Source organism: Mustela erminea, chromosome 14 (genome assembly GCF_009829155.1).
Source record: "Mustela erminea isolate mMusErm1 chromosome 14, mMusErm1.Pri, whole genome shotgun sequence".
Taxonomy (NCBI): domain Eukaryota; kingdom Metazoa; phylum Chordata; class Mammalia; order Carnivora; family Mustelidae; genus Mustela; species Mustela erminea.
Window position 1 is genome coordinate 25,475,770 of NC_045627.1, and position 13,349 is coordinate 25,489,118.

The following is a 13,349-nucleotide window of genomic DNA, read 5'->3' on the forward strand; positions in this document are numbered from 1 at the left end:
TAAGCCAGGACAATATTTTGGTGTCCTATATGAGTTGGTCTGAGTTTGGAGCATGTGGTTAATTGCATCATGCCCTTCCATAGCTGCCCACACTAACTGGGTTGGGCAATAATAGCAAACTTGACACAAACAATCTTGAAAACCTGTTTGCATGGTTTCAGCATCTTCTCTTAGACTCCCACAACTACCAAAAGAAAATGCTGGGGCTAGCCTGATGAAAGAAGGTTAAGACATGTCATCCCAGCCATCCGGACTAGCTCACAACCCACCCCCTCCCAGCCCCCAACTCAGCTGACCTGACAGCTGACTATAGAAACATGAGTAAATCTAGCCAAGATCAGCAGAATCACCCAACTGACTTGCAAATCCATACAAATAATAAAGGACAATTGTTAAGCCACCTACATTTTAGGGTGTTATGCAGCAATCATGCTGACAGAGTGGCCAGGCTAGCCCATTACTGAGATTGGTCTCTCTGCCTCTGGCATAACCTGGATGGGTTAGAGTTGACCACAATAGGGAGTGGAAAATGGAAGTTAAGACTGATGAGAACTAAAAGTTATGGTTTCTTTACAAACTCACAAAAATAAAGATACTCTTTGAACTGGATCAAAGCCCTATAAGCTATAAATTCAGCCTATTTACCTTAAACTTACAATCTTTAAAATGTTTGAGGTGATACTGTTCATTCTTCCATAGATAACAAGTGTCCACATGACGCTTCCACATTCAGCATCTTTTTTGTGCCCATCCCAAAGCACTTTGTCAAATTATATTAGTTTAATTAATAACAATTTTAACGACCTTCCTTTATGCTTGGGTGGCGCAGTCCATTGAGCATCTGACTCTAGATATGGGCTCAGATCACGATCTCAGGGTTGTGAAATGGACCCCACATAGGGCTTCACAGTCTAAAATTCTCTGCCTGCATGCCACACTCTTTAAAAATACGGTGTGGTGCATAAACAATGAATTCTGGAACACTGAATTGAAAAAAAAAATAGGGCTTGTGATCAGCTAAAAAAGAAAAAAAACCTTAAAAAAACCCAAAACCTTCCTAACTTCTCTTTAGAAACATATAGACTCAAAACATCTGAGTGTCCAAACCAATTGTACCACATTATTTCTCCCTAAAGCAAATACAATGTAATTAACAAGCATATGCAGACTGTTTTCTTCAGTTGGCAAAGTAGGCATCGTTCACACATGTGAAAAGCTAACAGCTGCAAATAGAAAAAGATTAGCCTATTATTACAGGAGCCCTAAGACCTGGAGGAGGAAAGTTTAATGGCCCGACATAGCAGATGAACTTTTCTTCCATTCAAGAATGGACAGTATTGGGGCGTCTGGGGTGGCTCAGTGGTTTAAGCCTCTGCCTTCAGCTCAGGTCATGATCTCAGGGTCCTGGGATCGAGCCCCACGTCGGACTCTCTGCTCGGCAGGGAGCCTGCTTCCCCCTCTGTCTCTGCCTGCCTTCTGCCAACTTGTGATCTCTATCAAATAAATAAATAAATAAATAAATAAATAAATAAATAAATAAATAACTTTAAGGGGAAAAAAAAAAGAATGGACGGTATTAACGTGAGCCATTACTGCCTGTTATTTTCTCCCATTCTTCTCAACACTCTCCCTGGCTTTCAAATAGCTCTGGTTGCTTGGATAAAAGTGATCCAAGTTCTATTGCACATTCTACACCGAAAGAACCTTTTGAAAATCTTGCTGCTAAGGAGTAGTCCATGGGCCAGGAGCATCACAGACCCCACCCAGGCCTGCTGAATCGGAATCTGCATTTTCAATGAAATTCTCAGGTGGTCATTTTCACTTACTTCATTTTTTTTTTAAGATTTTATTTATTTATTTGACAGATCACAAGTAGGCAGAGAGGCAGGCAGAGAGAGAGAGAGGAGGAAGCAGGCTCCCCGCTGAGCAGAAAGCCTGACGTGGGGCTCGATCCCAAGACCTGAGCCGAAGGTAGAGGCTTTAACCCACTGCACCAGCCGGCTCCCCTTCATTTCAGCTTTTACTTAGTTCTTACAGTTAGCTATAACTAGGGGACTATAGCTCTGGGATTCTGTTAATTCTCAGCAGTTAGGCAGCCAGTCTTAGAAACTACTTCACATAGTATTGCTCCTTCCCTTGGTTCATAGTAGCAGGCATAAAGAGGAATGCCCTCTAGCTTTTTGGAGCCTTGACTCATAATTGCAATGAGACTATAAATCCCTTCTTCCTCTTGCATTTTATCAGAACTGACTCCTCTCTTTCACAGCCCTGCTGTATATTGGTTAAGTATCAGTCATACCCCAATAATATTTTACCCCATATTTATATTGTTTTTTCTTTCTACCAGATAGTACATATCTTGAGAACATGTACTGAATCTCTTATGCAGCTTTTCAAAATCTCCAAAGCCAAATATGGTGCCTAATATTGGACAGGCATTTGATATACCCTCTCTTTTTAATTAATGAATGAAAATAATTAGGTCACTGATTAAGTAGCTGATTCACAAAACTTCAAATACAGGCAAAACTATCTTACCCACTTCTGAAGTTTTACAATTGTAATATATATCTTCACAGCCAAGTCAGTTTGTTCTCCTGTTTTCCACTTCCCCTACAAGGTTGATTCCAAAGACTTTAGTACATCTCATAGAAAAATATTCAGACAAAAAAGTTAACATTTTTTTCATTTGCAATGCATTTTTTTTTTTTCTGTTACTAGCTTGTCCTAATCATCCTTGAATCCTTCATGATTCCTGTAGTTTCTGGTACATAACATGCACTCAAATATTTGTTGAATGAGTATGTTATTTTTCAATTACCATGAGTTTGTTAGCATAATACAATTAGTAAAGAAAAGCTCCAATTGCAAAACATTTTAATAGGTTGTCAAATATACAGTTATTAGAATTATCTAAATATCACTTATAAAAATCGGTATATCACATTAGATGATTCTATAAAATAAAAACACAAATCACACATTGACAATAACCCCTGCAGTCCAAGTCCAAATACCCCCCATCAATACTACAAATTACAAACACATTTAAAAAAAGACATTGTGTAGACATTTAAACCAAAGTAACTTTGACTACACTAAATACATTCATTCATCAAGTAAAATAAATTTAGCATAGTCACTAATACAATTTTAGGTGCAATTTCACATGCTTTCATAAATCTTCCAGTACAACTCCCTATAGTAAAGTGTCTTTGTGCACACCAATTTCATTTATACGCAGGTGCATTACTATTTGAAACTATTTCACTTCATAATTAAACTTACTAACAGATTGTAAGTGAACACCAGGCCAAAATATAACCCCATGATGACAAAGTTTAACAATTAAAACTTTTAAAAGTATATTCTAATTTAATCGCACAAATGCTATTTCCTCTTATTAGACACTATCAACATAAGTAACAATTTAAACACCAAAAAACGGAGACTCCAACCTTCCTAAAATATTAACAGGCATTTTAAGTAACAATACAATCACTCTGTAAGTCGAAAATTTCGTATTCATTGCCAAATTTAAAATACCAGTGGTTTGAAGATGAGACTGAGGTCTAAAGTACTTGTATGAAATTGTAAAATACAATTTTAAAAATGTGCAGTAATTTGCTTATGAATATGTAATGGAATGTTTTTCACAGTAATGTTCTGTTAAAACACTACTCTAAATGGACAGCCTAAAAATAAACGTACCTTTACCAGCAAAAAAAGTGAAAAATTAAGGCCTTTTTATCCTATCTATAATTACTACCTGAACTCAAGAGTCAAATAGAGGTTATAATGCTGCAAGTATTATTTTTCACCCAACATATTGTCAGTTGCTTCATCTCAGCTCAATAATCATTACCTTATCTTTACACAAACTCAAATGCTAGTTAGCTTCACTATTGACAATGCATATTTTTCTGTAGCTCTCTTTTAATTAAGTCCCCAGACCCACCCCATCCAGACAGAATGCAGACAATGGTTAGGGCTTTGTCTGAACTGCATATTCAGGGCCAAAAATGCTGGGCACATGGTAGACATCCGATATTTTTGAATGAATTAAGGAGAATGGCCTATAGGTAACTCTACTTGTCTTCCCAAAGCATTGATAGACAATTGCTACCTCTTTACATGATCAAATTGACATTTTTTTTTTTTTAAAACAAATTGCTGTCTAGGCTATAAAAATATTGCAGGATGTAGTGGAATGATAACTGAGGCTACAATCATATCAAATCAAGGTTAAAGGCACTGAATAAGAAAGATTATTACAAAGCATTGTAAACAATTTTAAGAGCAAATCAAGTTTTAAAGTATCAAATGTCTAACTGTTAAGAGAGTACTAAAATGATGACAGTGTTTTAAAAACAGTAATTTCTCAAATAAAATTGTTTCATACTATTTTCTTTCATCCTGTATTTTCTACAATATTCCAAATCCTAGAAACAAAAGTTTTCAGTTGCATGAAATATGAAAACTACAACTGAAATCTTTGAAAATTAATAACTTTTTCTTAAGTTATATTATCAATATAGAGATATTATAGAGATAATATGAAGAACACTGCCTTAGAAATCATAAAATAGTAAATTATACTGAAAATCAGAAAAAAATTTCTTATTCAGTTTAACACAATCTAAAGCCCCATAATAGCAAATTGTAGTGTAAAGAGGAATACTAAGTATGCTCTTTCTAGACATATAAAACAAAGAATAATGAATACTGAGTTGAAAATACCACAAAGCTCCATGTTAGAGCCACTTAATATACACATTTTCACAATTGTTTCTTGAAAAACTATTTAGATAAAATATTTAGCATTTATCAATTTTTAATTTATCTGAATCTATGCAACTTCTATCCATATTAAAATATTAGTGTAAATACTTTATTATAAAACTATTATACAATTTAAATTTTTATTAGAGAAATGTATTATTATACTATCCACAATCTCTTAAAGTCCTTTTCATGAGTGCATTCCATAAGAAATACACTAAAATCATTATTTATGTTTCCTAGGGGGAAAAAAAACCTATGATAATCCTATTAACCCAAACTATATCCTTATTATGCTTATTTCTTAAACATGTACATGTTTAAATATGGTTGGTGAATAGTGATCATTCTTCCCCACAGTGGTAAATTTCAGCATAATGTTAAATGGCTAAACATAATGTTAAACTGGGCTAGACAGTATAATATTCACATCTAGATTACATAAACAGATACTTCCTCTGTGATATGTAAGATTACTTATAATGTAACATAAAATGGGCATTGGATAATAGTGATAAAAATGTAAACAAACAGAATTAAATGTTAATCCCTTCCCTGAAAAACAAATGATAAAAGCGCTTTTTGTTTTATTAAAACCAAGATTATCTACTGTATCAAAAAGGTAAGACACTGATTTTTCCAAAACTGTATTTCCAAATATGGATAAAGAAAATCTAGAAAGCTGATTCACACTTTATTGAGCTAAAATGTGCAAAAGTCTGGTAATACTTAGATTTATTAAATTTACTGTACATAGACCGATACCATCCCCTACAAAAAAATTTTTGTTAAAAGACTCAAAATTATTAATTAACTGAGCTTATTAAGACTTACTGAACTACTGTCCAAATAAGAACAACAGAAGTCTATACGGTAGGAGAAAAAAGGTAAAATTAAAAATTTGACTATTTATGAGCACTTGAAATTTATCTCCCCCAAAAAGCTATAGCCAATACCCATTTAGGCAGTAAGAAAAATATGAAGTCTCTACGAAAAATACTTATACTAACTCTAAAAAAAAAATTTTTTTTTGCTCTAACAAAATGTATATGAATTTTAAAGTAATTCAGGTTTAATAGATTTACCAAACACAGAATCATAGAGCATTTGGTACTTCCGTCTGTGCTCAGATATTTGCAAAGTATGCTTAGAGATAAAGATAAAATTGTGATACTTTCCTCCACACCAAAAAAAGCTGCTTAGTTTAAAACTTTAATTTGTAATTCTAGGGGGAAAAAGAGGGAAAAGTCCAACAGCCCACAAATCTGAAACATTTTTCAGGAATATGGCAAAACTGTTAACTATTTAGATGTGTTTTTAGTAAGTCAAAGTACAGTTAATGCTTTCATAAACAGCTAACATATTTGTAAATCCTTTTAGGTGGTAAGTGTGAAATGCAGAAAATACTTAAAAATCTCATTTTTCCAGGAAAAATAGCATTCCCCCCACCTATCACAAAATTAAATCATAATTTCTCTCTGGAATAGGGTATAAAACTGTTTAAGAGTGACATAGAAGGATGAATTTAGATATGCACCAATCACAGAGATGCACTAATTTACACAGTACTTTTGATAACACAATACTTGATGGTGTCCTTCATTGCTTTCTGAAATTCTGAGAAGCACTTTTTTGGCAACATATATTTATACTACTGTTGAACTAAATGGGACATATAAATACATGAATTTTAAATGAGAAAATTCTCAAGCTACTTAAAGGAGAAATAAGACAAAGCTTCAATAATCTACCTTTTAAAGCTGCATTTAGAGCAAAAGGTATTATACGGTTTACAGCACTTTTCAAATGTAGTAAATATATATTCCAATTTTCACATCAATGAAAGATTTTAAAAGAAAACCATTTTGTTCCTTGCAAATAACTTATTTCTTCTCCTAACCCTGACAAGAATAATTACTGACATTAATTTCAAGATTTTTGTTGTTGTTCTTGTTTAATTATTTTTCTCATGAAGTATAATATATTGAAATATCCATTTTAATGGAAATTAAAAGAGAAAATCTGCTTTTGGAATGCAATAATTCTAAATCGCTTTACTAAGAAGCACCTTTTGATATGCTGGTCTACTTTTAACATAAAACCTAAACAGTACTTAATTGTTCTGAAGTAGAATTTTCTCCAGTTTTAATGACTTCATACATAGTAATACCAAGGACATCAACCTGTGCTTTCTAGATTTTTAAAAGTGTTCCATTAATTTAATGAGTTTAGATATGGCTCATTGTCAAGGTTCAGTGGACAGAGAGTTCATGACAAATTGGCTACAGAAAGCTAAATAAACTCTTAATGACTGAATAATGGTTTGCATCTTCGTTTAGCCAGATGTTTAAGCCATGTACCACCACATTCCCTGCTTAAGATTCCTAAGTTTCTTTATTCTTCATAGTTTTCTAATGAGCAAATAATTAGTTTTCCTGAGTAAGATTATAAAAAAGATAACCCTCCTACCAAAAGTATAAAGACAAAATGTAGACTCACAATATAAATTTTTTACATAGCTTTACAAGTACAGAGATATTGACTGCTGCTCTTATGATTGTCCCATCCTTTACAAAGGCTGCAGCAAAAGATTCAATTGTCTAAAATACTTTGCAGTACAGTAATTAAATGCTTCAGCCCATAAACATATCCCTCATCTATTGAGTTGCTAGGGAACACATGAGCAAAATCTATCATTCGCACTTCTGCTTCTGAAATCTCTTGGCAACCAGTGGGAAGATGATAGAAAACTTTTTCCAGTTGGGAAAGTACATTTCCATTTAAATGTTCCTGTGACATGCTTTTCCACCCATTGTCTTGCTCTATATTTTCAACTTTCAATGAAGTCTGACTGTGATGCCTTTTTGAACACATTTTTCTGTGACGAGCATACATCTTGGAGAGGCTTTTGCCTACTGAAGCATCTATTTTTCCATTCTCTGTGGAATTTAACACATGAAAGTTATTATTGTACTCTAGTACATCTGTGTCTGACAGTTGCCCTTTGGACAAAAGTTTTTCTACCAAAGTTCTGTCATTCGATTTTGTAGTAGTTGGCCAAGATGAACCTTCATAAACAAACAGTAATGAACTTGCATAAAAATTAAGCTGCTTCTGATTTTCAAACCACTGCAGAATATTCTCAATCTTCTGAATACTGGCAGCAACAGCATCTTTCCTTAAGCAGAATCCATTATGAAAAAACCTGGAGACTCCTATAAACAGGAAAATATTAGGATTGTAATGAAATTATGAACTAGCTGTCACATGGGAAATAAACTCATCTTAAATACAATTCTTCAATTTCTTCCTATCACCCCTTGCAATTAGCTGAACAGGTAAAATTCTAGTCAGACATAGAAACCTGAACCTCAACATAATTTTTAGTGAAGATTCTCTTATTAGAAAATGACACTTCGGTAAAGTAAAACATACTATTTAGATTAAAAAAATTATTACACAAAGACTGGTAGTTTAGTTCTCTCTCTATATATATTCTCTTAAGGAATGTGATTCCAAGATTTGCTTCATTTGCTAGTGTGAGGGATTTATTTTTAATTAGATTATTTGTTTGTTAGAATCACATTCAAGAGCTAATCTAAAACCTAGAGTCAAATCACAACTACTTGTAATGGCAACAATGGCCCATTACCAAAATACCAAATCACAACTATAATAAATTCTTTCTGTTCTTAATAATGTTGATTAAATCAGTCTTCACAAAAGTTAAGCTCACTTTGGGGATCAAAGCTACTCCAGGTTGAATATGTTATTCAAAACTGAGACTTTTATGTGTTTTAAACTATCAGATTATTAAGCCTCTTTCACATTGTTTATGCCTATTTTATCATATTTGAAAATTTATGGGTATATATAACTTGATTTCTGCTTTTAAATAGTTTGTTCCTCCACTATGGGTAGAAATTGCTAAAAATGTATACTCACATTAGCCTGCAAAATATTTTAACAAAGAGCCAATCTGAGTATTATCCTGCTATTGGTTATGTAAACCAAGGCAGATACTGTTAAGATCACACTGTGTGTGTTTGTCTTCTATATATAAAATTAAAAATTTTTTTCAAACTACACTACACGTAAGCTCTTTCCCATCTCAGGCAAAGCTAAGAATAAAGTTTTTAATAGAATATTATTTCCAGGAATCTATTAGGGTATCATTGCTTTCGTAATAGCTCGGCTGTAACTATTTTAGAGGCATTTATGTTAACAGGCTTTAAACTACTTCTAATGCCATTTATTTTTACTATGTGGTTCTAGAAGCTTATAATATACAGCTAAATTAGACATGGGAGATTTGGATAAAAATATATTACATACAACAATATACATCTTAAAGTCTCTTATGTAAAAAGCAGTTTTAATACATTATGATTTACACACTAGGATTTGAAAAACAACTTCTAGTTTCAGGACTTGAACTATATGGCTGGTTCACAGATGTTCATTATTTTTTAATGTATAATAAGAAATGAACTAAAATTTAAAAAGGCACTCAAGGATTCATAGTTTTGGTGTATTACAAACTAGGAATTATGAATAATCCAACTGTATAAATTTAAGGGTTTACATTTATTTATTATGGATCAAATCATTATACCATCATTATACCAAAGAACTGAGACCGAAATTATTTTAGAATTATTTTGATAACTGTGCAGTAATAAAAGTATTGAAATAAGTTTTTCAATCCATACCATCTTTTAAAGTTTCTTTTGTTAAGCTTCTTCCATAGTGCTGATTTTGTGTCTCATAGCTGTCAGAATGAACATGGTAAACCTGTGAGAAAAAGCACTGAATATTAAAAACTAATCATCCTTGACCATGTGGGGTTTACCCAACAATGCAGTGATAGTTAAGGTAGGAAGATCTACTCATATTTCATTCTAACAGACTCAAGAAGAAAAAAATTCATATCATATCAATGGATGCTGAAAAGGCATCTAAAAAATCTATATCCTCTATTGATGGAAACTCTTTAAAAGGACTGATAAATATTTCCAATATGAAAGAATTATCAACATCAATCCACCAAAAGTTAGCCTCGAGTTTAAAAAGGATACAAGGAAACATCTTATCCTAAAATACAAGAAGCTTTTAGAAAAAGTATTCTACCACATTTTTTTTTATCATCTATCTAATATCGTTCTGGAATTTCTAGCAAATATACACAAGAGAAAGGGTATAATAATTTGGAAAGGAGATAAATATATTACTCTTTATAGATAATAGTTGTGTATTGGAAAATCAACTGAAAAGCTAATACAAACAGTTAAGAACTTGAAACGGTTACTGAGTACAAATTGGTACCCAGAAATAAGCCTTCATATTTACAAATAACCAGTTAGAAAATATAATGGAAGACCCTATTTACCAATGCAACAACAAAGAAATAAACTAAATAAGTGTAAGTCTATATAAAGATATCTTTAAAACATTCTTAAGACATACAAATCACCCCCATTGTTCTCAGAATGGAAACTCAGCATCATAAAGGTATTAATCCTACTTAAATTAACAATTTAATTTACTTAAATCAACAACTAAATCAATTTACTACTACTTATTCAACAACTAAAGTGAGATTATAATAAAAACTTTTTTTAGCCATAAAAACTAATTCTGAAGTTCATATTTAAAAAAACAATAGGCAGGAGAAATCCAAATAAGAGTAATGAGGGACTAGCCTTGCCATCCTACTAGATATTAAAATATATTTATATTTCCCAGCTTTATTGAGGAACGTATGAGAAATATAATCATACATAGTGTACGTGATTATTTGCTGCACATACACACTGTTAATGATTACTAAGATCAAGATAATTAACATGTGCATCACCTCACAGTTAACTCATTTTTTGTGCATGTGTGGTGAGAAGGCTTAAGAGCTACTCTCAGCCAATTTCAAGTACACAGTACCGTATTATTAACTAGAGTTACCATGCTGTACAGCAGGTCCTTTAGAACTTACCCTGTAACTGGAAGTCTGTACCCTTTGACATACATCTCCTTATTTCCGCCCCCCCCCCAACCCTTAGGAGCCACCATTCTAATCTGTTTCCATGAAATTGGTTTCTTTCTTTCTTTTTTTTTTGGGGGGGGGGTTTCATGTGTAAGTGGTACCACACATCATTTGTCTTTCTTTGGTTTATTTCACTCAGCAAAATGCCCTTCAGGTTCATCCATACTATAGCACAGTAGGATTTCCTTCTTTCTTGTGGCTGAATAATATTCTGTTGTGTGTGTATATATACAAACTACATCTTCCTTATCCATTCATCTGTACATGTACTGTTTCCGTATCTTAACCATCACTAATAATGCTGCAATAAACATGGGAGTTCAGATATCTCTAAGACACTGATTTCATTAAAACATATCTTTGGAATCAAATACATGAGAAGTCTGTGAGAACAGTATTTTAAATCAATAGAAAAAGATGGATAATTAAGTAATGATAGTGTCTTTAGGTAGTGATCTGGAAAAAAAATTAGTTGTATTTATACCTTATACAAGGATAAAGTCCAAATATATCAAATATCAAAATGCACAAAATGAAATGATAAAAGTATCCCCACAAAGATGGAAGAATAACTGATACTAGGGAAGGCATTTCTAAACAGAACTCAGAAATTTCATTCATACACAGTATGTTTTAAAAAATGTTCATAGTGTTTTTGCCAAGCAGAAATCAAAAGACAAATAGACACAGAGAAAAAGTATTTAAAATTTATATAATGAACAAAGGGCATGATTACTTTTATGTGAAAAAATGAAAAAAGGATCTCAACAGTTCACATAAATCAGCTCTCGAACACAAGGGGAGCACAGCCCTCCCCCAAATCGTGAAAAATCAAGTGTCCTGGACTTTGCCAAAAGTTTCCCTGGAGCAAAACTGCTCCTGGTTCAAAATTACTGCTCCCTATCAGGGATACTGCCAATATCTACCAAAATTACAAATGCATATAACCCAGCAATTCTCCTATAGGAAATTGTGCCATAAATATGCTTGCATACTGGTGAAATGATGTAGGTCTCTGTTTATTCATTTGTAACATTATTTGTAATAGCAAAAGACTGGAAACAATCAAAGGGAGCTGGTTAAGTCATGGTGTAGTAACAGTGTGCCACTGTGGAGAGATCTTTATGATATGTTAAATGGAAAAAAAAAAAGTAATATACAAAACCATGTTCAAAGTAGGTTTTTTGATAAAAGAACACATATATGTAGTATTTGTATATGTTAAAAATATCTCTGGAAGGATACACTGGGGAGAAAATAGTAACATCCTGTATGGAAGGTGACTTCTCACTGTGTATGTTTCTACAATTTTTGGAGTTTGAGGCATACAATAATGTACCTTCTCAAATTTTAAATAAATACATATATTTTAAAGATTTATTTATTTTTGAGAGAGAGCATGCACAAGTGGGCGGAGGGGCAGAGAGATAAAATCTCAACCAGACTCCCCACTAAGTGCAGAGCCCCACCTGAGCTGAAACCAAGAGTCACATGTTAAACCAGCTGAGCTATCCAGGTACCCCCTAAATAAATATTTTTAGGAAGTATTAAGAATATATTGATTTGGGGGCACCTCGGTGGCTCAGTGGGTTAAAGCCTCTGCCTCCGGCTCAGATCATGATCCCAGGGTCCTGGGACTGAGCCCCGCATTAGGCTCTCTGCTCAGCAGGGAGCCTGCTTCCCTTCCTCTCTCTCTGCCTACTTGTGATCTCTGTCAAATAAATAAATAAAATCTTAAAAACAAAAAAAAAATACACTGATTTGGGAATTGATATAATATCTTTTAGTCTGTTACAGTTAATTACCATCTATTTCAAATGCTATACTTAACTGAGAAAAGTTCAATTACAATCACTATTTTTTTAAATTTTATTTATTTATTTGACAGAGATCAGAAGTAGGCAGAAAGGCAGGCAGAGAGAGAGGGGGAAGCAGGCTCCCTGCTGAGCAGAGAGCCTGATGTGGGACTCGATCTCAGGACCCTGAGGATCATGACCTGAGCAGAAGGCAGAGGCTTAACCCACTGAGCCACCCAGGCGCCCCTACAATCATGTTCTTAAACACACACACATACTGCCTACTAAAGAAATATAATTTGGGGTGCCTGGGTGGCTCAGCTAGTTAAGTGACTGCCTTTGGCTCAGGTAATGATCCCAGGGTCCTGGGATTGAGCCCGCATCAGGCTCCCTGCTCAGTGGGGAGCCTGCTTCTCCCTCTCCCTCTGCTGCTCTGACTGCTTGCACTTTCTTGTTCTGTCAAGTAAATAAATAAAATCCTTAAAATAAGTGTGTGTGTGTGTAATTTATCTTGAGCAAAGTGTTACTATGAATGGAAGAAGGCACTTTATAAACATCAAAAATTACATTTGGCTACAAGAAATATTATTTTTATAAGAACTGTTAAGTATATCCAAAATGTGTTTTAAAATAACCACTCATGTTCTCTATACACATAAACAGGTTTAAAAGAGGATTCTTGGAAAAAAAAAAAAAAAGTAAATTAATTAATTAAATAAATAAGAATTTCC

The 13,349-nt window shown here is 33.4% G+C and overlaps 1 protein-coding gene across 2 annotated transcripts in view; it reads right to left on the minus strand.

Annotated features, from left to right (window-relative positions):
- Positions 1 to 2,860: 2,860 nt before the first annotated feature.
- The window catches only part of IPMK (inositol polyphosphate multikinase), a 47,735-nt gene continuing 37,246 nt past the window's right edge, over positions 2,861 to 13,349 (minus strand). For both annotated transcript variants that reach the window (XM_032312324.1, XM_032312326.1), the window contains exons 5-6: positions 9,495 to 9,576; positions 2,861 to 7,997 (exon numbers count right to left, since the gene is read on the minus strand). In XM_032312324.1, the coding sequence (XP_032168215.1) occupies positions 7,375 to 7,997; positions 9,495 to 9,576 (705 nt within the window). In that variant the 3' untranslated portion in view covers positions 2,861 to 7,374. The remainder of the gene's footprint in view (positions 7,998 to 9,494; positions 9,577 to 13,349) is intronic.